This window comes from Catharus ustulatus, chromosome 2, assembly GCF_009819885.2.
Source record: "Catharus ustulatus isolate bCatUst1 chromosome 2, bCatUst1.pri.v2, whole genome shotgun sequence".
In the NCBI taxonomy this organism is placed as follows: Eukaryota; Metazoa; Chordata; class Aves; order Passeriformes; family Turdidae; genus Catharus; species Catharus ustulatus.
In genome coordinates, this window is record NC_046222.1 from 52109461 (window position 1) to 52131833 (window position 22373).

Genomic DNA, 22373 nt, shown 5'->3' on the forward strand with positions numbered 1-22373 from the left:
TTCTCACGAGCCTTCCTCCAACTCAGGTCACTTCAATTAATTAAAAGCTACTGGTCACCCATCCTTGGGACCCCAGGATTTCTCTTTCCACCCTCATAATACTTCTGAGCTGATGTTTGAGAACTACAGCATGAAAACACCAAGCTGGTCAAGCCCCTTAGAGATGCACTTTTTCAACGCACTGCTTGGCATTTTCTCAGCAAGATTAAGAATAAAAAGTGGCTTTCTGTCCCTCTCAAGCCCTGGCTCTGAAGCACAGTGTGCGCCTGTCAGAGACTGGAAGGACTGATGCTTTGAGACATTTAGGGATGCCTGTCTGTGTGAGAGTGAGCAGGTCAAGCTTTGCCCTGGTGAGGCAGTGCTCTGTCCCCACACCCCCCAGCCTCTATTCCAGCCCTGCACTGGCAGACCAGGGGTAGGGCTCCACTCTGCCTAACCCAGCTCCTGAGTGGTCAAATGACCAGAAGTCCCACTTGGGGCGAGGGCCCACAAAGGCCCAGGGGTTTTTAAGGCTAAGCATGAGTGCAGCGCATCTTTCCCTTAAAGTTTGTATCTGAACACTGCTGGAACCCAGGTGCTGGTGCAGCTATGTGTGCTTTTCTATATCTTCTCTGTCTTTCACTCCTTCTTTTAATTCCCTCTTCTTAGAACATTTTGAGTAACTTAATATGGAATGGGTTTAAAGTTTGCTAAGTTGGATGAGCGAAATTAATGCTGTGAGAAGTATTTTATGTTCATCAGATGTTGTACTACATCTTTAGCCAAAGTTTTCTGATTTTTCGAAAGTTTGCCAGTGAACTTCTGTGTTCTTTTGACCTCTTGAGAATATCTGGTCCGTATTTCTCCGGTGTGCCTAACCCAGAGTACAGGAATCATTATAAACATTTTCAAAAGTCTCATAGAGCAAGTTGATTGGGGCCCTACAGTGGCAGCCAACATATCTTTCTCCTCCACACCCCAGAAGTTGCTGGGAGTTGTCCTTGCTCACAAAAGGGACAATTAGCTCTGAGAGAAAAGCTGGGTAAGATAGAGACCTCCTATACCTCATATCTTCCCACAACGTTTTTCCACCTTAGCCACCATTTCTCACAAATTATGAGAAATACAGTTTGCAAATACACATTCTTGACATGGGACTAAAATAAAAGTAAGGAAGCTGTATTTGAACACATTCATGGGTAGTATCTACTTATTTTTTACTGAATTTTCTGCTGCATGACAATATAGTGAACAATCAACTCTGAAGTAAGAACTGAGGCAGTTGTTCAAAATCCATTATGAGAGGGGGAAAAAAAGTCTCGGAAATACCACTCTGAGCCCAGATCCTCGGAGTAGAACATTCAGTAGGCAAAATTTTTCATTGAACATTTGCAGAATCAGGTTTTGGGACAGCAACCACAGCTATGTCACTCATTTTGGTCGTCCAGTATCATGGTAGGAAGAGCCCCAAAACCAACTAGACGAAGGGCATGAAGGAGACGATTTATCATTACCTTTCTGGAACAGAAGAAAAATTACCAAGAAGTCTGTTCAATTTTTCTACATGTAGCCTAAGCAGAGTCCATCGTAGAAGTCTGGAGGAAATTATATGCTTACGTTTTAAAAAATTATTTTTATCTACTCCTTGCAGTGAATGTAATTCACAAAATAGCTACAGGACTCTGATTTCTTAAGGAGAGGAGTTTAATTGACTCTGGCTTTACATCTTCTCTTTTTTTTTCTTTTAAAAGAAGGACGAGAAGAAGAGAAAAATATTTTAGGTAACACACAGAAGAAAGCCAGCATGATCTCAGACAGGCAACTGCTACGCCACTATGTTGTTCTTGATATGATCTTACCCTCCAAGCACCATGGAAACTAAATTCCAAGGTAATGCCTACAAATCCCATAAAATGCATTTTAAAAAACCAACTCCCTTTAGTAATTTAGCATACAGTTGGCTTTCAGTTTAACTAGCAAGCTCTCAGTCTCAATTGGTGAGTCTGTTGCAGCCTTAGAGGCGTGATAACAAGCAGCCTGCCCAAAATGTGCTTGAAAAGACACAAATCCTTAATTAGCAAAGTGTGGCTTGGTTTTAATGCATCAGCTGAGTTGCACAGCGCATGCTCTGAGCTTGATCCAGGGCCTCTCCTAGTGGGAGTCAAGGGCTTAGAAGGGATTTGGTTTGTATTTTCCAGAGACTGTGAACCTGCAGATCATCTCAAGATTAATTCTGCAGCAATTCACAAGACAAAACTCTTATCTCCAGATACTTTAAACAGACCCTAAAGGGACCAGAATTAATCTTGATCAGCTGTGAGTACAGATGCTCTGTATAAAAGCATCTTTCTGTGAGCAACTCCTTTCTCAGCAGAGAGGACGCTCTTTGTGCCCTAGCAAGTGTGCAGCAGCCAGGGGATGCCAGAGGCATGAGGCGGAGATTCAGAAGGAGTCCCAGCAGCAATAAGCCCTCAGCCAGCAGCACACCACTCACCTCACCAGGTGGCAGAAGCCATCAGAAACGCATCCCACTGATGAGTCCTGAAATCCTCGGTGAGTGCAAGAGTGGAGCATCTATTTTGTGACAGTAACACAGGCACCCAAACAAGCGTGACCTTACAGGCCAGGCTGCCACCTTGAACTGAAGCTAGGGTCTTCGCAGCACACCCACCATACTTACCAATAACATAGGAGAGGATTAGATTCCACCCTGTGATGAAGGCCCACAGCTCACCCACAGTCACGTAGCTGTAGAGATAAGCTGATCCTGTCTTAGGAACTCGAGCACCGAATTCCGCGTAGCAGAGTCCGGCCAGCACTGAAGCCAAGGCGGCAATCAGGAAGGAGATAACGATGGCAGGTCCTGCGTTTTCCCGTGCCACAGCTCCAGCCAGTACATAGACACCTGCACCCAAAGTGCTGCCCACTCCCAGAGCCACCAAGTCAAACGTGTTAAGGCACCGTGAGAGGCGACTGTCTTCTCGAGTGCAGTCCACATTTTTCCGACGAAGAAGTTGGTTTCCAAAATTTGTAATTTTTTGACACTCCATCTTCCTGTTTGGGCCTGCAAGAAAGATGTTGCCATCATCATCCAGACCAGAACACCCTCCTACATCAGCATCACTGCACAGGTACAATGTTACAGCCCTGTTAGATTTCAGCAAATGAAACTTCCCATTTTCTACCTTTTTACAGGGTGAAATGTCTCCTTTGGAATTTTATCCAGACCTACCATGGGGAATTAAATGCCACCAAAGTATTTTCTGTTTCCAACTCTGAGTCATGCTGCAAACCTTGTGCAATCCCAGGAGAGAAATGACACTCCAGTCCAGCTCCCACCCTGCTCCACAGTCACTAAGTTCACAAACAAGTGGGCAAACTAAAAATGCAAATTTTGTCTTTCAGATTTCAGAGTGGTCTTCCTGTTTTGGGCAATACAGTACTTTAAAAATGTCCCAATTGCCCCATTTAGCACACTTTGGTTCACATAGCAGAGAGCCTGTGGAATGCACAAACCCTGTACTACTGGGATGAATTTAAACCTGAGGATGTTGCAGGGGTGTACATAACACATCCCAACGTGATGAAACAGCTACTCCAGGACAACCTCCTCTGTAAGATGTGCTGTGCAGACATTAGACTCTCTGCTTTGCTCTAAAAATCTACAGGTTGTGTGGCCACAGCTTAAAAGGATGAACCTCATCTTCCATCTCAGCCTGCATCTTCTAGCTCCAATAGCCCCACCCTGATACCCATACTGCATCATTAAGCTTGGCTTCAGCAACAGGGCTTTAAAAATGTTTCTTCATTAATTATGGAAAAGGAAAAAGGTTCTTTTATTTGGAGGCAATGTTGGATTGAGGCATACACTTTCCAGCAGTACAGATTGCACATGGACATCGATACCATGATGAGGATAATGTGTGGGCAAAAATACTCCTAAATGCAATATACAGTACAGTTCAGCGAGATTGGTACTTCACCAGTTCCAGCTAAAACCTAGTGCAAAAGATGGGAAAATACATGCTAAGAAAGTTAATTAACCAAGGTAACTGTTAAATCCATGCTTCAATTTTGTCACCACCGCATCAACTACAAAACCAAAAATCCTCTTCACTTTTCCAAGACACTGGTCATAAATCCTGGCTTAAATCTCTTTCTCTTGGCTTTACACAAAGTCCCCTACTATGAGAAAGTAATTACAACTGCAGGAACAGGGCTGAGGATTTACAAGGCCCACTGTGTACCCCACCAACAGCTCTCAAACATGCTCCCAGCAGACATGGATTTAGACAAATAAAGAAAGGCAGAGTTCAGACCAATCTTATAAAAATCTTATTTCATTAACCATGGGAGTTCCCAACACCTACAGAGAAGGAAAACTATCTTCTTCCTGCAGCAGGAAGATAGACCTAAGTCTTTATCTAAATGCATTCATATGTCAGATTGTTCACTCAATCTCTTTTCCACCTGAACCTAACCCAAATTCATGTCAGCCAGGATTGCTTTTGGCTGGACAACTACCTGCCTCCCTAAAGCCAGGACAGAGCAGTCACAAACTTTGAACTGGGTTAAATGGACAAGAAGATTGTGGCACTGGAGTAACCTATGAATTCTGTTGCTTTCTAGGATGCTACCTAACAATTATGGTAGACCTTTTACTTTTTACACAGCCATCTACCTTAACAAAATCTGGTATTCTGCGAAACAAACATAACTCAGTGGTTTTAATTCCGCACTGAAAATGAAGGAGTTACTCGTCCCAAATTCCCTGCCTGGTCACAGGCACACACCATGAGAAATCACTTCCTTGGCAAAAACAGGGTTGGTGAGGGGCAACGTCTCCAGGACAGGAACAGACCCTTGGTGCAGAGATGGAGGATCAGGGTGAGAACTTGGCAAGGTCCTAGGGGGCAGGAGGACATACAATTTATTCACTAAAAAAAGAACCTAGTAAATTATTTCAAGTTTATACATCATCCAGAAGAAGAGTATCCCAGAAGAAACATATTTCAAAGTAATTTAATTTGGAAGCTCCCTTGGGCCTATCTACAGGTGTTCACAGTTGTATTATGGCCATCAAGAATAAAGTAGAACTACTTTTTATGGATAATTTGCTTAGAAGAGTGGCTATTTAATTATGGCAGACCTGGAAATTAAGATCAACATCCTCCAACTGGCTTAATGCCAGCAGACAGTGCTCTTCTAACTTAACTCCAGATCAAGATACCAACTCCCCGTATCCCAAAAAGCATCTAAAAGTCCAAGCATCTCTGTTGTGAATGGAATACTTCCTACAGCCTGCAGGTAATAAACAGGGAGCCTGCAATGCAGCCATAATCTGTGGCCCTCACATACAGCACTGTCATTCATCTCACAGACCACTGATCACCATCCTAAGAATCTCTTACACGTTTTCTTTGCTTTTGAAACAGCAGGTACAAAATCAACCTTTCACTTTCAATTACATTCACTGTAGCTTGACAAAGAGACCTTCAATGAAGACAAGTGGGATTTTTTTTCAGGAGAACAATCTTTTGGTTTAGCAGGATGCAGTACAGAATCATTACATCTCTGCCCAAAACCTTCTGTTATAATTTGTTATCTTTGCAAGTGTATCAAAGGTTGATTTTGGCAGAGATTATGATTTTTCCCCTCCTTAGAAGTTGGATCCAGCTGTGATTTCGCCTTCCGAAACAGTCATCCTTGACTTTGAAGTGACCCTTTGTTCTGGGCTGGTTCCACTCCCAACCACACTTGAAAAGATGAGCCTTTTTTTTTTTTTAATGCAGTCAGTATTCCTGTGGCATAATACAGTCCTAATAACATAAAACAATATAAATTATTCCAGAAATGTTACCAGATGGTACCTAACCACCTTCAAGCTGAGGAAACATGAATCTGAATGAATATAGATTAGTTTTCTTCTGCACATGCCCTCTAGCTCTCAGCCCTGCCTTAACCCTGGTTTCTCTGATGAGAAACACTGAACTGCAAGTCCCAGCCATTTAGACCCTGAGTAGGAAATGGCTTCACCCCAAGGCTTTGGGTAGCTCCACGTTTTGGCTGGAGCAGAAGTCTTTGGGAGTGGTGGGAAGAAAGGACACGCCCAAGTAGCCCAGCAGGGTGGACCCCAGGCCTGGGGCCACATCCTTGGGTGAATCCTGTCCCACTAAAGTTGATGGCAAAGCTCCCACCAACTTCAATAGTCCAACTGCTACTGGTGTTTTATTTACAGTGCATTTTATGTTTATTACTTTTGTTCCCTGTCCAACTTTTTGCGTCTTGACTATTGTATTTTCAAATAAAATAAGATATTCTTCCTCCTTTTATCTAATGGGTAACATACCTATTATATCAGGTTGATAGATTTCCTTCCCCATTCCTCAAACCCGTAAGAAAATAAGCAATCTGCCATGTGGTTAACAGCAAAAAGTAAACCATAATAAACATCTGTCCAGCTAAACATACAACACCATGTGTAAAAATAAGCTGACAAGGCACCATTTTACATAAGCAATACTATCACTTCCTCAAGTTGCAAGTTGTTTGAACTTCTGAAACGCCACTTCTTACCTATTTCAAGGCATCACTGTTCCTGAGAATTTTCCTCTCTTCAATTTGCAGAAGAGAATAAAACTTAAGCTGATTAAGCTGAACAAGGAGTTTTCTACTAAGGAAAGAAGGAAACCTATGCCTAACCTTGCCGCATGTCCAACAAAGTCTCCAGACATCTCCTTGGAGGACAAGTGAGCTGAAAACCTCATTCAACATTGTCCCACATATGCTTATATCCATTTTGAAACACATGGAAATGTCTACTGTCATCAGTACCCTTCCTGTGGACAATGTGACATTTGCTGAAGACCAAAACGATGCTGAGGAAAAATATCCTCCACACAGTTGTATAATCACTGCTACAAGTCTGCAGAACAAAGAGCTTGTGCTTGCACCATGCTGCTGTATTTGACAATGCGGAATGGTTTTGACCCTGTATTTTTAGTTCAAACATGGTCCCCAAACAAGCATGTAATGATGATGCCAACCAGTTGATCAACATATAAGTAACAAACTCCTTTGGGAGGCTTTTTCAAAAGGTTGATTTTGCTGCTTCCATCCCCAAGGCAATATCATTCACACAGAAGTCCTACAGAAGAAAAGAGGTGGAAAACCTCAATTCCTACTACTGCTGTTAGCATTACAGGTATTTTGGTGGGGTCAGATTTAACTGCAGACTTCTAAATGCAAAAGGTCATAAAGTAATGGACCAGACTAAATCTCCTGAATGTTTTCTGAAGCATTATTCAGAAAACCAAGTCACCAAGGCACACCAGTCTCAAGTGTAATCTGTTCCTGTACAAAGTAAGAATTGTGTCAGATATGTCCTTCCAAAATGTCTTGCATCGAAAAACTCCAATGTTTTATGTTACTCTGCAACAAGCACAGAGCAGAGTCAAGATGGCTACAGAAGATGCTGAACTTTCCCAATAGATATTTGAGCACTTATCTCTAGCCTTTTAGAAACAGAAGCAAAGGATGTGGCATCAGACCCTAAGCTGTGTCTGGCTGTGTCCCTGCAAGTGTCCCCACCAGTTGTGCTGGAGAAGGCAGGCAGTTCAGACAAGACACGCTTGGGACAAATGCTAGGGACCAACTCAGAGACACTGATTGTAGCCATTTGCAGATGCAGCCACCAGCAAAGAGGTCAGTGAAAGTAAAGGCATGACCAAGCATTATGCAAAACTGGAAGTTATCTCACTACAGCAGCAACAATGACAAGGAGTCCAAGCCAAAAGCCACCCAAGTAGTTGCAATTCCTTGTGTTTGTTTCATTGTGCGTGAAGAGATGTTGTCCTGCTGAAGTGTTTTAACCAGAAAAGGAAGGTATTGTCTATGTGCTGCTAAATTGTTTCCTTCTTGATTATCATTACTTTTTTTAATATGTGTGCAAATGTTTGCATATACTTCAATATATTTTAATATAGATTACATTTGAGTGTATATACTTATATATATATATATATATGTATAGACATTAATGTTAAATTCTTTGCCAATTTTGTCATTAAAAATCAAGATCAGCCACTAGCAAGGCATTTGCTACACAAAGGAAGGGAGTCAGGCAGTTAAATACAAACAACACATTAAACAAAGACACAGGCACACACGGGTGTGGGTGTACAGTGTACGCAAAACCCAATCTTATTCACCTGCTTAAAGGCACACTGCCTGTCTGAAGGGGATCTTATTACTCTCCTTTGTTGAGCAGATCCTTTAACACTACGAGGGAGGCAGTGCTGGGGGACCAGCCCACTGTCACCGACAGCTGGGCATGCTGCAGGTTTCTGTTCCTCAATTTCCTGAGTATTATTTTCAAAGCATCATCACCCACTCCTCTCCAGGTGCGCTCAATCACTGCCATGGGAGAACACCAGAGTGCTGCTGCTCACCCAATTGCTTTCCAAACTGCCATGGCTACTGGCTGTACCAAGGTCAGAAAATCACTTTCAAGATGGCAAAGACCATCCCTTTCCACAAATTCAGGTAAGAATTCTCAACTTCCCCAAAATTTCAAAGCAGCCTAACTTCAGTGTTTTGTCTCAATACCTGCAGAAAAGTCAATCTGGGTTATTTGTGATGATACACAAAATCCATTTTGAAATGAGTAGTCATTTTTGACCAAAGTAAAGGAGGGAGGTTCCTGCTGTGGAAGTAATGAGAAGAGTATTTCAAACACTCAGAGCTCAAGCTTCAAAATCTCTGAAACAGAAGTTGTGACATCCTTTCTTCTGCACAAAGCTCCAGCTGTGATTATCATCAAATGTAGCACACAGTAAGCCATTCAACAGGGAAAAGGTTGGATAGACACTAATTCCCCTACTGCAGAAACATACACAATATCATGCTTAATTTGCAGTGGGGAATTTGATGCTACATCACTTTCCAACTGCAGGCGCAACAAAAGGTTGGGACAGGGTACAATATCAGATCTCCACTGCCCAAGTGTTGCAAAAACAGGTTAAAGAAACACCTTTTGGACTCCAACTGGATATGGTGCACCCTGCCTCAAAACAGGGAAAACAGGTGCAGTCAGACAACACGTTTGTTTTGGCAGGGCTAAATCATGAAACCAGATCTTCCTCTCCCCAGACTACTGCCTTATCATCCCATAGCTACACCAGAACAACCACCCGGGGAATCATGCTGAAAACCACCACCACTGAAACAAACTCAACACTGACTACAGCTGACTGAATGGCAGGCCACCACAAGCAACAGCCAGGGCAGAGGAGAGGGATGTGACAGTTTCTAGGATAGATTCCCATCTGAGAAGCACCATCCAGTCAAAGGTGCCTGCAGCAGTGCTCTCAGCCCTTTTAGCCCACACTTCAAATTTCAGCTGGTGAGGATCCTGTCAGCTCAAAACAGCACTCGGATGTTTTGAGGAGGACAGCAGCACATTTGCCATCCACAGCTCCTCAGAGATAAAAAGTGAAGGAAATGTCTGCCTGCCTAGCTATTATAGGGCATCACACCTCTCTAATTACATGAATCACTATTTTCTGATGAAAAAGCAACTAACTGAAAAGTCTCCCATCAGCTCTAGTACAGCCTCTTCAAAGAGTTCCTCAGCATGACCTCAAATTACACCTTGCAAGAAGATTGCTTGATTTAACTCCCTCAATTTGTCATAACACCAAAGGGGATCTCCACTGATAATTAAACTTCCCAAACGAAAGCCTGAGACAGACTGGCAGGGATTCACTTGAAACAACCCATCATCCATAATCTGCTGGGAATTCAGTCTTGGTATTGAGCAGAAAAAAATTAATGCTCTGGGAAACAATATTCAATAAGTGAGCTTCTGTCTCCTTAAATCCAGATAGAATGAAAACAGACCTCTGCTTAGCCGAAAGCCCTGGTCATGCCATTCAGCATAAACCAGTTGCGGTCCTTGGACAACTGTGCTTGGAAGAAGGTGAGAAATGTCCCGTAGGGGATAAGGAAATAAGTTAGACAGTAACAGAAGTTGGTTTGTTATTAAAACAATAGCAGGGAAACAAACAAAACATTAAGAGCCCCAACTTCATGCAGAACAAAAAGTATCCTGCACAGACATGGGACACATCCAATGAGACTGACAGAAGAAAGCAAAGAGAAGACTTCCCCAAACACCATTATTTCACCAGGAGGAAGGGCACGGCCGAGTTGGGACTTTCAGGTGCAGACAAGGGACAGATCAAAGTGGGTTATATAAATAACTGGACTTTGTTACGTCCCTGAGCAGCAGGGAGCAGGTGGAGGTCAGCAGGTTGGTTATGGAGGGCAGTGGCAGCTTCAGCTGGAGGCAGGACCATGAGGCAGCTGCAGACCCTGGTCACCCTTGCCAAGAGACCCATGAGCATCCTGGACCATGGACCTGTGGATCAGCGTGTCTGCAGATCAGACATCTCTCCCACAGCCACACTCCCAGCACTGCTGCACCAATTAAAAAACTGTCCAAATTAAAAAAATGCTGTCCCAATTAAAAACTTCTGCCATTACCATAAAGGGTACTGAATTAAAACAAAAGATCCCTTTCCTTTGCAGGGAAAGTAGGAGTGCTGTTTCTGTGAATGAGATGGAAGAGTTTGAACAGTTTTTTCAGAAAAAACACTTTGTAACAAACCTCGGAGGAACAGCCCGCTTAAGGGAGAACTCAGTCTGGTCTGGACACATACTCATTCAGGGTGGAAGGGGAACAGAAATTGTATGTGGTTAAGTCATGGGGCTCCTTGCCTTATGCCAAGGTGATTGCAGGCTTCTGAGAAACGTTTTGCTATCCCTGGGTAACTGTGTATGCAAATGAAGCATTCAGAGTCAGAATGGATTGGGCTGTGAATAACCCCATGGCGGGTGAATTGGACTGCATGGAACTTCAAAGGTTCTTTCCAATCCAAACCATTCTAGGATTCTATAAAAATTCAAATTATGCTTCATCATTCCTTTAGGCTTCTGCAATCAAAACAAGTAATTAGAATACCTTTTTGTTAATTCAGGAGTTTTTCCACTGATTTGCAGGCCATTCAAGTGCTTGCTCCATGCAGAATTCCAAGTGAGCCTCGCCAGCCCTACACTCCAGTGTGGCTGTTGGAGAGTGACTCAACACAGCAGAATTAAGAAAAACTTCCCTTTTCTGAAGAAACCAAAGTTAATTTTTCATTGAACACACCAGCTGAATTTAAAAATACATTACAACCTTCTGAGAGTGTTTGCATGACTACAGACCTAATACTAAAGCTTTTTGCGACTATGATTTACACCATACAAAAGAGAGAATGACTGTGAAAGCAGTTAAAATGTTTGCTTTTATATTCAGTATTCCCACATTCCAGCCATAATTCAAGGGCTGGGGAGGGATTAGCTCCTTCCAAGCATCACATGCTCATCACTGCAGGCTCAGACAAGAACTTTACAACCCTTGGCTAGCATGTGCAGACACATCCACTCCTGCAGCAGAGAGGCTGCTGCATGTCTGCTGTTCCAGGCGTGGCTCTTCCAAGTAATTGCCACTGTAAAGTTTTTCAGAAAGGCCTTCCCCTGAAAGACAGTGCCCTGATGCACACTGGAATGAAAGCAATGACTGCATCCTACTATCTGATCCAACTCATATTGCCCATTAACTAGACCTACCCCATGATCAGGGTCACTCAGTGCTGAAGGAGACAACAGCGCATGGCTTGGATGGGCCACCAATGCCTCAGCTGCCTTGGAACAGCATGAGACGCTCCCACATGAGGAAGCCCTAAATGAGGCAGCCTGGGTAGCCCAATCAAAGGCATAAGGGCATGCTGAGCACCAATGGTGTGGCCACATTACCAGTGTAACTGGGATATAGCAAGGTTCCAACTTGTTGGGCCTGTAAACGACTCCTCTTCTCCACACATGCCTCATCAGGGATCGTCATTTTGGGATGGGAATTGGTTGTGCAGGTCAGTAACAGAGCCTGGCTGCCAGGAATACAGGATATGCCTACACCAGTGTAGTCCAGAAATACACGCACAGACAAATGGGAGCTGAGGATGGTGGAAGGAGGTCGACCGGAGGAGATAAAGTACAGGGCTACATGGAAAAAAAATCAGTCTCATAAGTATTCTGCAAATTATTCCACAAGCCATCACTACAAAGACTTGACAGCTCCTAAACTGATAGATTTACAACAAAATGCCTCAAAAAACTTCCGAGTGCCAGCAACTTTTCTTTCTTTGTCCATACATAAGACACACCTGATTATAAGCCGCACATTACAATACAGAGTGTGATAAAAGGTATCTGTTCTATCACCATCTGTTGAGGGTGGGGACAGTGATCCTTATCTCAACAGCAGATATTCTGCTAATGGGCCATCCATTGAAACCAGGCAGGGCATTGTTCTTTATCTTTTCACAACCCATCCTTCCTCCAGCCAGTCATTTTCTGCTAATGGCCCATTGAGTCCCACTGTGTGACTGATAAAATTACTGCATCCCATTGGAAGTTGCTCCAGTCAGGGGAAAGAGCCCAACATTTCTTACCAAGATAAAAACAGAGGTTTTGGGACACTAAGGGAGCCCCTTTCTCCACTGGACTCCAGAGGAAAACCAGATTTCTCCACATCACCACTGGACCTTTAGAGGGAAACTGCACCTCCTACAGGAGCACTGCTCCAACTGAATCACATCTGTCACTGCAGGAGGATGCAGCCACCATTTAATGGGACTGCTACCAACACCCTGCCTGACGGGGTGTCAGGTTGTACTCTGACTTTGTCAGGGTTTGGAGTTTGTTTCTTTGTAGTACTATATTTCTATTTTAATTTCCCTAGAAAAGAACTGTTATTCCTAATTCCCATATCTTTGCCTGAGAGCTGCTTGATTTCAAAATGATAATAATTTGGAGGGAGGGGGTTTACATTCTCCATTTCAAAGAGAAGCTCCTGCCTTTCTCAGCCTTTCTCCTGTCCTCCAAACTAAAATAGCAACTTTTCATTCTTTGCCCATATATAAGCCGCACCTGATTATAAGCCGCATTTTGGGTTCGGACCAGAATTTTAGTCAAAATGGTGCGGCTTATAATCGTGAAATTACTGTAAGTACAGAGCATGGCAAATCATACAAGCATGATGTTTGATTAGTACGTCAGTGGGGCAACCAACCATTCCTGTTTTCACACACAGGTATCACAGCCTAGTTCTGATAAATTCTAGTCAAACAAATCTCATCAGAAAAGAGCTAGAACACTGATGTGGAATTAAATTTCACAGTGAGGTAGGTGTGGAGGATTTTTTGCTTTGAGTAAATACTCTTTTCTTAGGCACATGTTCACCATTCAGCTCTCTCTGCTCCAGGACGGGAGAGCTGTTGTTTAAGTAGAGTTTTGCCTCCACCTAACCCAAACCTTCATGGCTGGAAGGCTTCTTATAGGGAAGGACTGGGGAAAAAAGGCGTCCAAACACAGTCCATTTAATATTTATCTCAGAACTTCTATCAAAAGCATGACAGAAGACTTCCTGCTCCTTTTTCAGATCAAAGCAAGACTTGCTGAAGTTTGTGGTATTTTAAGGGGTTTTTTCCCCCAAAAAGCAAAGATTACACTGACCAGCCAAACTGTGAGCCAGACCACAAGCCACTTATTTCACATCTCACTGCTGCCAATGTAATGCAGAAGAATCCTGCACGACCCCAACACAGGGCTCCATGCTGGCCAGCCCCAAGAGAGGCTTGGGCAGAAAGCTGCTGGATGTGACAGTTGAAGAAGTGACAGCAGGGACAGTACCAGGAGGTAAGAAATGCAAAAAAGTTGGCAGACTTGGCCTGAACCTAGCCACGAGGCTACTACAACATACCCCACAGACTCAGGTCCCTGGTTTGCACAAGGAGAAGCATTACCTTGTAGACATCCTTACAGTTTATTTTGACATCTGTGTGGCAAAAAACCAGGTCTTGCAACCCACATCTCTACATGAAGAAATCTTGTTCAGGCTCCCTTGGAAGCACAAGTCAACTTAGGGAAGTAATTAACTCCCATGAGCACAAAACCAGTTTTGTCATCTACTTTTTATTCAATCTCATCAGTGTAGTAGTTTTCCAATCTGTAGGTTAAAATCAGTTTTCTGAATGTATTGGAATTTAACTGCACCTCCCTGCCCTTCATGCAGAAGCCTGGCCTATCCCAAAAAATGCTCCTTCAGCCAAGTGACAAAAGTAAGTGAAGGCACGCAGCACACAGTCCTGTCAAGGGAAGTTATACTGCTATCCTTGAAAATAATTGTGTCCCTATCAGCAAAATACAGTGTTTGGAGTAAGTACACACTTTTTATTGGGAGAAAAACTACTAACATCATCCAGTCTACACAACTTCCAAAAACATTATTATATTTTTCCACATCATTATTCTGGCATCAAAGGAAATCATTCCTAATTATGTTTATGGGACTGGGGGAATACACAGAGAGACCTAGATATGACAGTCTGGGAGATGTATGGTGAAATGTATAATGCAACACCTCTCAGAATATGTAGTGCCATCTCTCCCCATGTCACTTACCTAGAAAAAGAAACTTTGAAGTATAATAAGTTCTTCTGCTACAAGGTGCTTTAAGTGACGGCAAGAAGGAAACAAACAACTGGCTGTAAATATTCTGCTTAGCTCCCCTGTACTGGGACTTGCGAAAGAAAATAGGTGCTTTTAAAGCAAAGTAAGTGAAACAAATGATAATTACCATCTTCCCCCCAAGGATCTGAACAGGAGCATGAAAGGCAAAGCACTGCTGTTTTGTGCCCTACACCATGCTGTTCTGCTCTCCAGGTATTTCCTTTGAAGGAAAAAACAGGTTCAAAAGTGCTCTAACATCTGTGACGGTTTATCTGGAGTAGCCAAAGCACAACAATGAGGTTTCATCACTTGTGTAAGGTTTTTTTGGGCATCATCCTTGTGTTTCTTCACACGCCAACCAAGTTTAGCTTCACCCCACTCCAAAGCAGACATGGGGACTTAAAGTATCATCTCACCCTCCTCTGCAACAAACACGCTAAGACAGGCACTTCCAGCCATTAGCTTTTCTCTTTGGAGGAAAGATGGGAGTTATGACCCTTCAGAGTTACCTGTTTCCCCTGGCTACTGCAGTACTCTAGTGAACATCTACAAAAACTCCACCAGACAGGCACGCAAGACAGAAGACAGGACTGCACCTAGACCAGCTGAAGCGAAAACACCATGATGAATTTTGACTGGTCTTTCTGTGGACACTTAACAAAAGGATGGTCAAAGTCTTTGAACAGTCTTAGAGGTTGTCACAACTCAGACATGCACTTTTCTCACAAGAGTAACAACTCCTCCTTACTCTTGCTTTCCTCAAAAATAATAGTGTTTTCTGGAGAAAACCTCGCATTTCAAGATTGTCCAAGCACTGATCCTAGTACTTCCAAAGCAAAGCATAAACATTTTGCTGCAGCTCTTTTAGCTGTTACACTTTTCACTGTATTGCTTGTGTTGGTACCTTTCCTGAATAATAAAGCTGCTAGAAGCCAAATTTCTGTTCCCATTTCACAGAAGTTCTCACTTCCAAAAAATTCTAACACCTATTGTTTTTCTCCTTTCTGTGTAGCACCTCCACCCTAATCCATCATCCACTTGATGACTTCTGGGTGTTGTGCCTTTGTTTTGCCTGCAGTACCAGAACATTTTGCTCCTTTCTTCCAGCCAACTGTACAGTCAGGACAGTCGTGCCTAATGCACCTGTAGTCAGCACGGACGACACGCAATGGTGCAGCACTTCTGCAGTTCAACCTAGATCAGCCAAGTGCTGTGATTCTCTCAATGGCCTCCTCTCAGCTTTTGGAAGCTATAGGCACACAAACCAGCCTGAATCTGCTGTGTGAGACTTAAGTGTCTTCACATCACCTGTGTTACAGGTCACCCTGTTCTGTGAACTTTTTGGAGGGAGAAAAACAAATAACGTGGCATACAGTAGCACCCATTGCTTGGAGATTTTATCACATGGGTCATCAACCAGCTGTCAGGCAGAGTGCAACCCCAAGTAAAGTTTAATCAGCAACCTAATGATAAAAGACTGGTTACCTCCGATAACTAATTCCCTCTGAAATATTTTCTAAAGATACAACACTGAAATTGCTTTATAAAAGTGTCATTTCAACAAAACAGCCTAGTTCTACAAACAAATGCATTTTTTCCAACTAGTTTATTTTAAGAATTTGTCACCTGACAAAAGCAAGCTATTATTCAGCTTAAGGTAACAGTTCATTTTTCAAATCACAGTAATTTCTTGTACAGTGCATTTACTCTTGCTGCATACACATCCACATAAACCTCCTACATCAGCATTCCCAAATGAAACTATGACTAGCATTAAAGTGGACTGATTTTGTTATGGTTTAAAGCTTGTACTTTCTTTTTCCCCTTCCCTTCTTATTTTCCAGGATTGATTTTGCCTACTGACTCCAGATTTCATAGTAAATACTTAGGGACAAAGGATCCTTTGGAAGCAAGTTCCCACAAGCCCTAATGTCAGCATGTTTTACTCATAAAATTAAAAGGTGATTTTGCATGGCATCTCTTTCACAGCAATGGAGAGTGGCACTGCATCATAACTCAGGGTAAACTCACCTTTTGTCTTAATCAAACCACTGAATCAACATGCTCCACTGTCAAGATACAGAGCAGCACAGTTACTAGTGCAATGTCTTACAGTCAAGATATTAAGTGAAATCCCCATCCTTGTAAACTAAAAATTAAATGGGCCACTAACATCTGCAAGGAAAGATACAAATTAATTATAAGGATCCAGAAAATAAAGCAAAAGTGAATTATGAAATTTGTACAGCTCAGGAAAGCCTGGTGAGACATTTCACTGATAATCTCATGAAAAGGGACCCAAGAGCTACTGCTCATGTCAGAAAGAGGCAGGAGAAAGAGGAGTAAGAAAATACAATGCTAAATACTAGCACAAAGTAGATTAATAAATTCATTGTTTCAGTCAATATAGCAATCACATGGATTTCTCAGAAAAGAGATCAAGATACGGCACAGAAGGCACTGAGGTACAGGTAAGATTTACAGGAAAATTGAATGAAGGATCCTGCATTATTGTGAAGTTTTCTGAACTGTTTTTCACTTGAGTAAGAAAAAAAGAAAACAAGACCAACAACAAAACCAAAAAGAAACTGAAAACATGTACCTAGAACCAAACATCTCACAATATTCTATTTCGGAAACTCTGAAATCAGGCACTTCTGATGCCACTCATGGGATTTATGGTCCACTAGCATGGTGATCTCTAGCAGCATCAGGGACCCTGGCAAGGGCAGCAGCTGCTGACTCACCATCGAGGGAAGGCAGCTCCAGCCAGTATTGCCAGGGCAAGAGGCATCAGATTTCTACAAACCACAGCAGCAGGGTGGGAGCCCCAGCTCCTGATCCCTGACACCCCCAAACTACCCAGGAACCACAGGCAATAGTCAAGAATCCTGCAACTAGAGGGCCCATGATATGTCAAGTGATAGCCCCCTTGTTTTGTTTGACTCAGTTATGCCTTTTTCTTCCCTTCTTCCCTTTTTTTTTTTTTTGAGTAGGTTTTAGTAGCCAATAGCATTGCAACAACTGCACTAAGGAGGGAGTGCCCAAGTACCAAAACAAACCTACCCTCATGGCAAAACTGCTGTAACTCTTCCCAAAGACCTTGAGGTTTCCAAGAGCCTCACAAGTTTCTTGAGAAAAACACTTGGACCATTCATGCTTTCTTTTATACTCAGTGGAAAGTAGATGAGTATATGAGCATGCCAGGTCACAATTCACTTGCTTAAATGTACTGGGCTGAGGTGAATCACACCCCAGGAATGTCCATCCCTCTCCTGGCTGACCACCTTGGACACGGACGAATACGTACAGCCAGATGAATGCCAGCTTCAACACCATTCAGCACATGAAAGATTTTCAAGGATTTTGATCCTGGGATAATGAAGAGTGGGGATATAACAGGTAATGAACAAACATCCAGGATACAGAACACCCACCCTGCATTACGAACTCTGGGTCAGCATCGATTGCAGCTGACCCCAACCAAACTCCGACCAAAGCACTGAAGTGCACTCCACACCACGCAGCCTCAATGCTGATGGGAAGTAGCATTAGTTTTTCCACATAGTTAAGTCAGCAGGGTTCTTAGCTCATCCTCAGGAGCAGCAAAGGGGTTGTGTCACATCCCCATGTGCCTCTGTCACCAGGATGGCAGAGCCAATATATCCCATAAGGATCAAGCCAGCATCTACCCAGCACATCTGCAGACAAATTAACGCTCTCTCTTGTCCTCCTGCCCCACTCTGCACTGATGCTTTTTAGCATCACATATATGGGTCAAGAGAAGAGAATTAAACTTACCACTTCGATTTCTACTCACTTAAAGCTGGGATAAAATTGGAAGTGATATATCTGAAAGGCTACCCAAGTCTCATTAACCTGTCCTCAAGGCTGAGGAACTTGCTAGATCAAGAGTGAACTAAAGATAGCGGGGGCAGTAACTGCAGTAACACCCCTACCGTCCTTCACTTGACCCATATTTCTGCCTCTCTTCTTTTTCATCTGCTTTTTCTTCTTTTCCCACCACTCTTTTTCCCTCCTCTCTCTTGCACACACCAGGCCAGCAACTGCGCTCAACACCAGGTAGACTGGAACTTGCTCCTGTCATGTGAGAATCACATTATTGTTAAAGTTGGGAAAGGACTCCAGGATGACCAAATCCACCCATTTACTGCGTCACACAACTGAAAGCAGAGGAGAGGCACAGAGCTCAGGTACACCACCATGAGAATGAACACTACCTGCCATCTGGCCACAGATTACACACGTAAAAGGAGGAAGAAAAAAAAAAAAAGACGGGAAAAAAGAAGAAAAAAAAGAGGGAGTGACAAATCTTTCAACAATACACCAATACACCTTGGAACTGGTTTCTCAAGTAACTGGTTAAAGAGTGACTAGGCTTCCTCTTCTCTAATTCCTTCCGTTTAGAAAAGAATATACTCCACGAGGAGTCAAGAGCATACAGCGTCTCACCCACACTCACAACCGAACTGCCTGAATTAGAAGCCTAGTAGGCCTCAAGTTTCTGTTACAGACCACTCAAAACAAGAAGTGCCTTCTGAACACACCTCCTTGCCGTTAAGCACAGTTCCACAAGCAACAAGGTTCAAAATTTTACAAATACCACCAAAGTGGCAGAGGCCAGCAACTAAACACCCATTAGCTCCCCTGCCCAAGAAAAGGTTTTATTTTAAAGCCAATGTGACCATCTAAAGTATGCACGTGACGGAGCACAGTCAAGGTCTGACCCTGTCAGATCGCCCAAAATGCAAGATACTTGAAGTACGTGAAGGCAAAGTAACTTTCACAAAGCTTGTGGCAATGCACAAGCTTGCTCCTGCTTTGTGCCAGGGTCAGCATTCGCAGCTATAGAGCCTTTGGCATTATACGGAAAGCTTGTCCAAAAAACTTTTCAGGCAACTGAAGGCAACAGAAGTCCACACAGTACCTGACTCTATGGATAAATTTCTGCCTGTTCTTTCCAAGTTTTCATTGCATTTGCCTCTAAGCTGCAGACAATCACGCATCAGCAAGTAAATGAATGGCTTCAAGAGGCATTGCTGTGCCACTGCAGAGGGTCCCACAGGACACCTGCTTGCCACGTGTGACCACATCTTCACCACTTGTCCCCATGGCTTAGGAGCCCACAAAGGTGAGCAAAGGGAGGCAGGGTAGGGTATCCGCTAGTTCAGCTGATGTTGGACTTCACCACGCAGTTGCTACTGAAGCACAAAGTAACACTTGCAAATGACCACAGGCAAGTGGCAAAACCACTGGGCTGAGCCAGTTAACTCGTGAACCTTCAGCACCACCATCACCTCAACTCTTCTGCCCAGATGTGCAGCCTCTGTAGAGCTGCAATTGCCTTTCTGTCTTGAGTCTATACAGGACCTAAAAACCACAATCTCGCTCCAAAACTAAGGTTTCTAGCAGCTGACGACAGAACTATCAATTCCCTATGCAGTCTCAATCCTCCCCTCCAGCCTTAGCTACATATAAATTTTCTCTTAAGGATTTTCAGTGGGTTCCCCTTAATCCACTCCATCTTCCACCCACATTCACACATTCATATGCAAAAAGAAGATGAGACCCATCTGTTAGCCAGGAGAGCTGGCTGCAAAACGCCAAACAAACCAAACGACAAACCAAATGGAGGTCACTCCCTGTCCTGGTCACAGAAGCAGGTTCGGGAGCAGCAGACTGCAAGAACTCCCGGGATATGGAGCTAGCTCCAGCGCTAAGGGCCCTATGGGCGATAGCGGCGTTCTCGGTAAATTCTCAGTCTCTTTTGCATTCTGATCTCTTTTGCATTCTGACGAAAGAAGCAAAGCACAGCAGAGCAGCTCCTCGGAGCCACCCTGGAAAGGCTGCCAGGGATATGGCGCAGGGTCTCTCCTGGGCACCTGGGCCTTCACCTCCAGCACAGCATGTTCCCTGGGCCGCTGCTCGCACCGCAGAGAGATGATCAGCAGAAAAAGGGATTAGCTCGGGAACAGGCACACGCCACCATGCTACCCAGCCCCACTCTGGGGACAGGGCAGGCACGGCCGGAGGCAGCTGCGCTCCCAAGAAAGGCCTCCCCGGCGGCATGCCGGGGGCGGCAGAGGGGCCGCGGCACGGCCCCGGCAGCGCGGGCTGGGGGTGAGGCCAGGGCAGGGCAGGGGAGAAGGGCAGGGGAGCAGGGCAGGGGAGCGGGTCAGGGGAGCGGGGCAGAGCGGAGCATGTGCCGCGGGGCCCGGGAGCGCGCAGCGCTGCGCCGCGCCCGCCGCACCGCGCAAAATGGACGCACCGCGTGGGGCCCCCGCCCGCTCCGTCCCACACTCACCCTGCCGGGGGGCTCGGGCAGGCGACGAGGCAGCGCAGCGCCGACCCCCAGAGCCCCGCTGCCGCTTGAGACCTTGTGCGATGGGCCGGCCCGCCAGGCCCCAGCTCCCAATGAATGGGAGGCACGTCATTCAGGGGGTTGCGATGGAGGCCAGCCCTGGAAGGGGAGCGGGGGGAACTTGGAATGCGCAGCTGGAAAACCGCTGGAGAACCTGGGCACTGCTAGGAGGAGATGCCCCCCTCCGCGGGGCAGAAAGGGGCTTCACAGACCAGCTCCCTGGAAAGCCACTCGGTTTTTCTTCTTCTGCTCATGCTCCCGAATCATCCATTCAGCTATAGCGCACACCTGAGGGCTGATGGATTCTACAGAGCATGGTTGAACAAGAGATGCTTGCGTGAAATGGATGCAGTGGGTAATCATAGAATGTTAAAGGTTAGGAACGGACCTTAAAGATCATCTGGTCCTAAACTCTGCTGCTGTGGGCAGGGACACCTCCCACTCGACCAGGTTGCTCAAGGCATTATCCAATCTGTCCTTGAACAGAGCCAGGGTCGGGGCATCCACAGCCTGCTTGGGTAACCTCTTCCAGTGTTTCACTACCCTCATAGTAAAAAATTTCTTCCCAATAGCTAACTTAAATTCCCCCCTTTTCAATTTTTACGCATTACTTCTTGTCCTGTCTCTACAGTTCCTGACAAAGAGTCCCTTTCCAGCTTCCCTGTGGGTGTCCCCAAGATACTGGAAGGCTGCTGTGAGGTCTGCACACAACATTTTCTCCAGCCTGAACAGTCCCTGATAAGGACAGCAGAAGAGCATTTTACTCACTTGATAAGGATAAGGAAAAACATTTTACTTCTTACCAAGGACAGTAGAACAGAACAGCACAGCCTTGGAGAAATAAAGGATGTACCTCAGGCAAACAGAAATCATGCAAAACGCAAGCAGGATGCCAGCTCAGCTCAAGGCTGAAAAAGTAAAAGTTAAGCAAAACAATGATACTGTACTCAATCAAAAGCAGGGGTGAAAGAACAGCCTCCTAAAAAGGACACTGAACTTTGAAGAGTGACCCCAAAGAACCATAGAAGGACTTTGACTGTGTAAAATAAAGTCAAGGAAAAGGGAATAGCTAATGAATATGTAATCAGTGTTTATGATAAAACCTGTACATCTAACATCCGGGGCATCGATTAGAGGAAATATCCTTCAAATGCCCAGCATGCTGTAATAAATAATGCCTGCTATCCAGTACTCAGAACTGTGCTAAAAAAGTTTATATCCGGTTAATTTCAGTGCCACCCCAACTCTCTCCGTCTGTCTTCACAGGAGAGTTGTCCCAGTCCTCTTCCCAGCTTTGTTGACCGCTCTTTGGACTTGCTCCAATATTTCCATGTCCTTTTTATGTTGCAGACATCAGAACTATATGCAGCACTCCAGGTGGGCTCTGACAAGAGCAGAG

The 22373-nt window shown here is 44.3% G+C and overlaps 1 protein-coding gene across 2 annotated transcripts in view; it reads right to left on the reverse strand.

The window, feature by feature from the left end:
• Window positions 1–21223, reverse strand: part of SLC7A1 (solute carrier family 7 member 1) — a 40741-nt gene extending 19518 nt beyond the window's left edge. The window contains exons 1-2 of one of the 2 annotated variants that reach the window (XM_033087055.2): window positions 20918–21223; window positions 2660–3043 (exon numbers count right to left, since the gene is read on the reverse strand). In XM_033087055.2, coding sequence (XP_032942946.1) covers window positions 2660–3043; window positions 20918–21047 — 514 coding nt within the window. In that variant the 5' untranslated portion in view covers window positions 21048–21223. Of the gene's footprint in view, window positions 1–2659; window positions 3044–20495; window positions 20721–20917 lie in introns of those variants that run through there. The other variant, XM_042778979.1, reaches the window with a different exon arrangement.
• Window positions 21224–22373: the final 1150 nt, after the last annotated feature.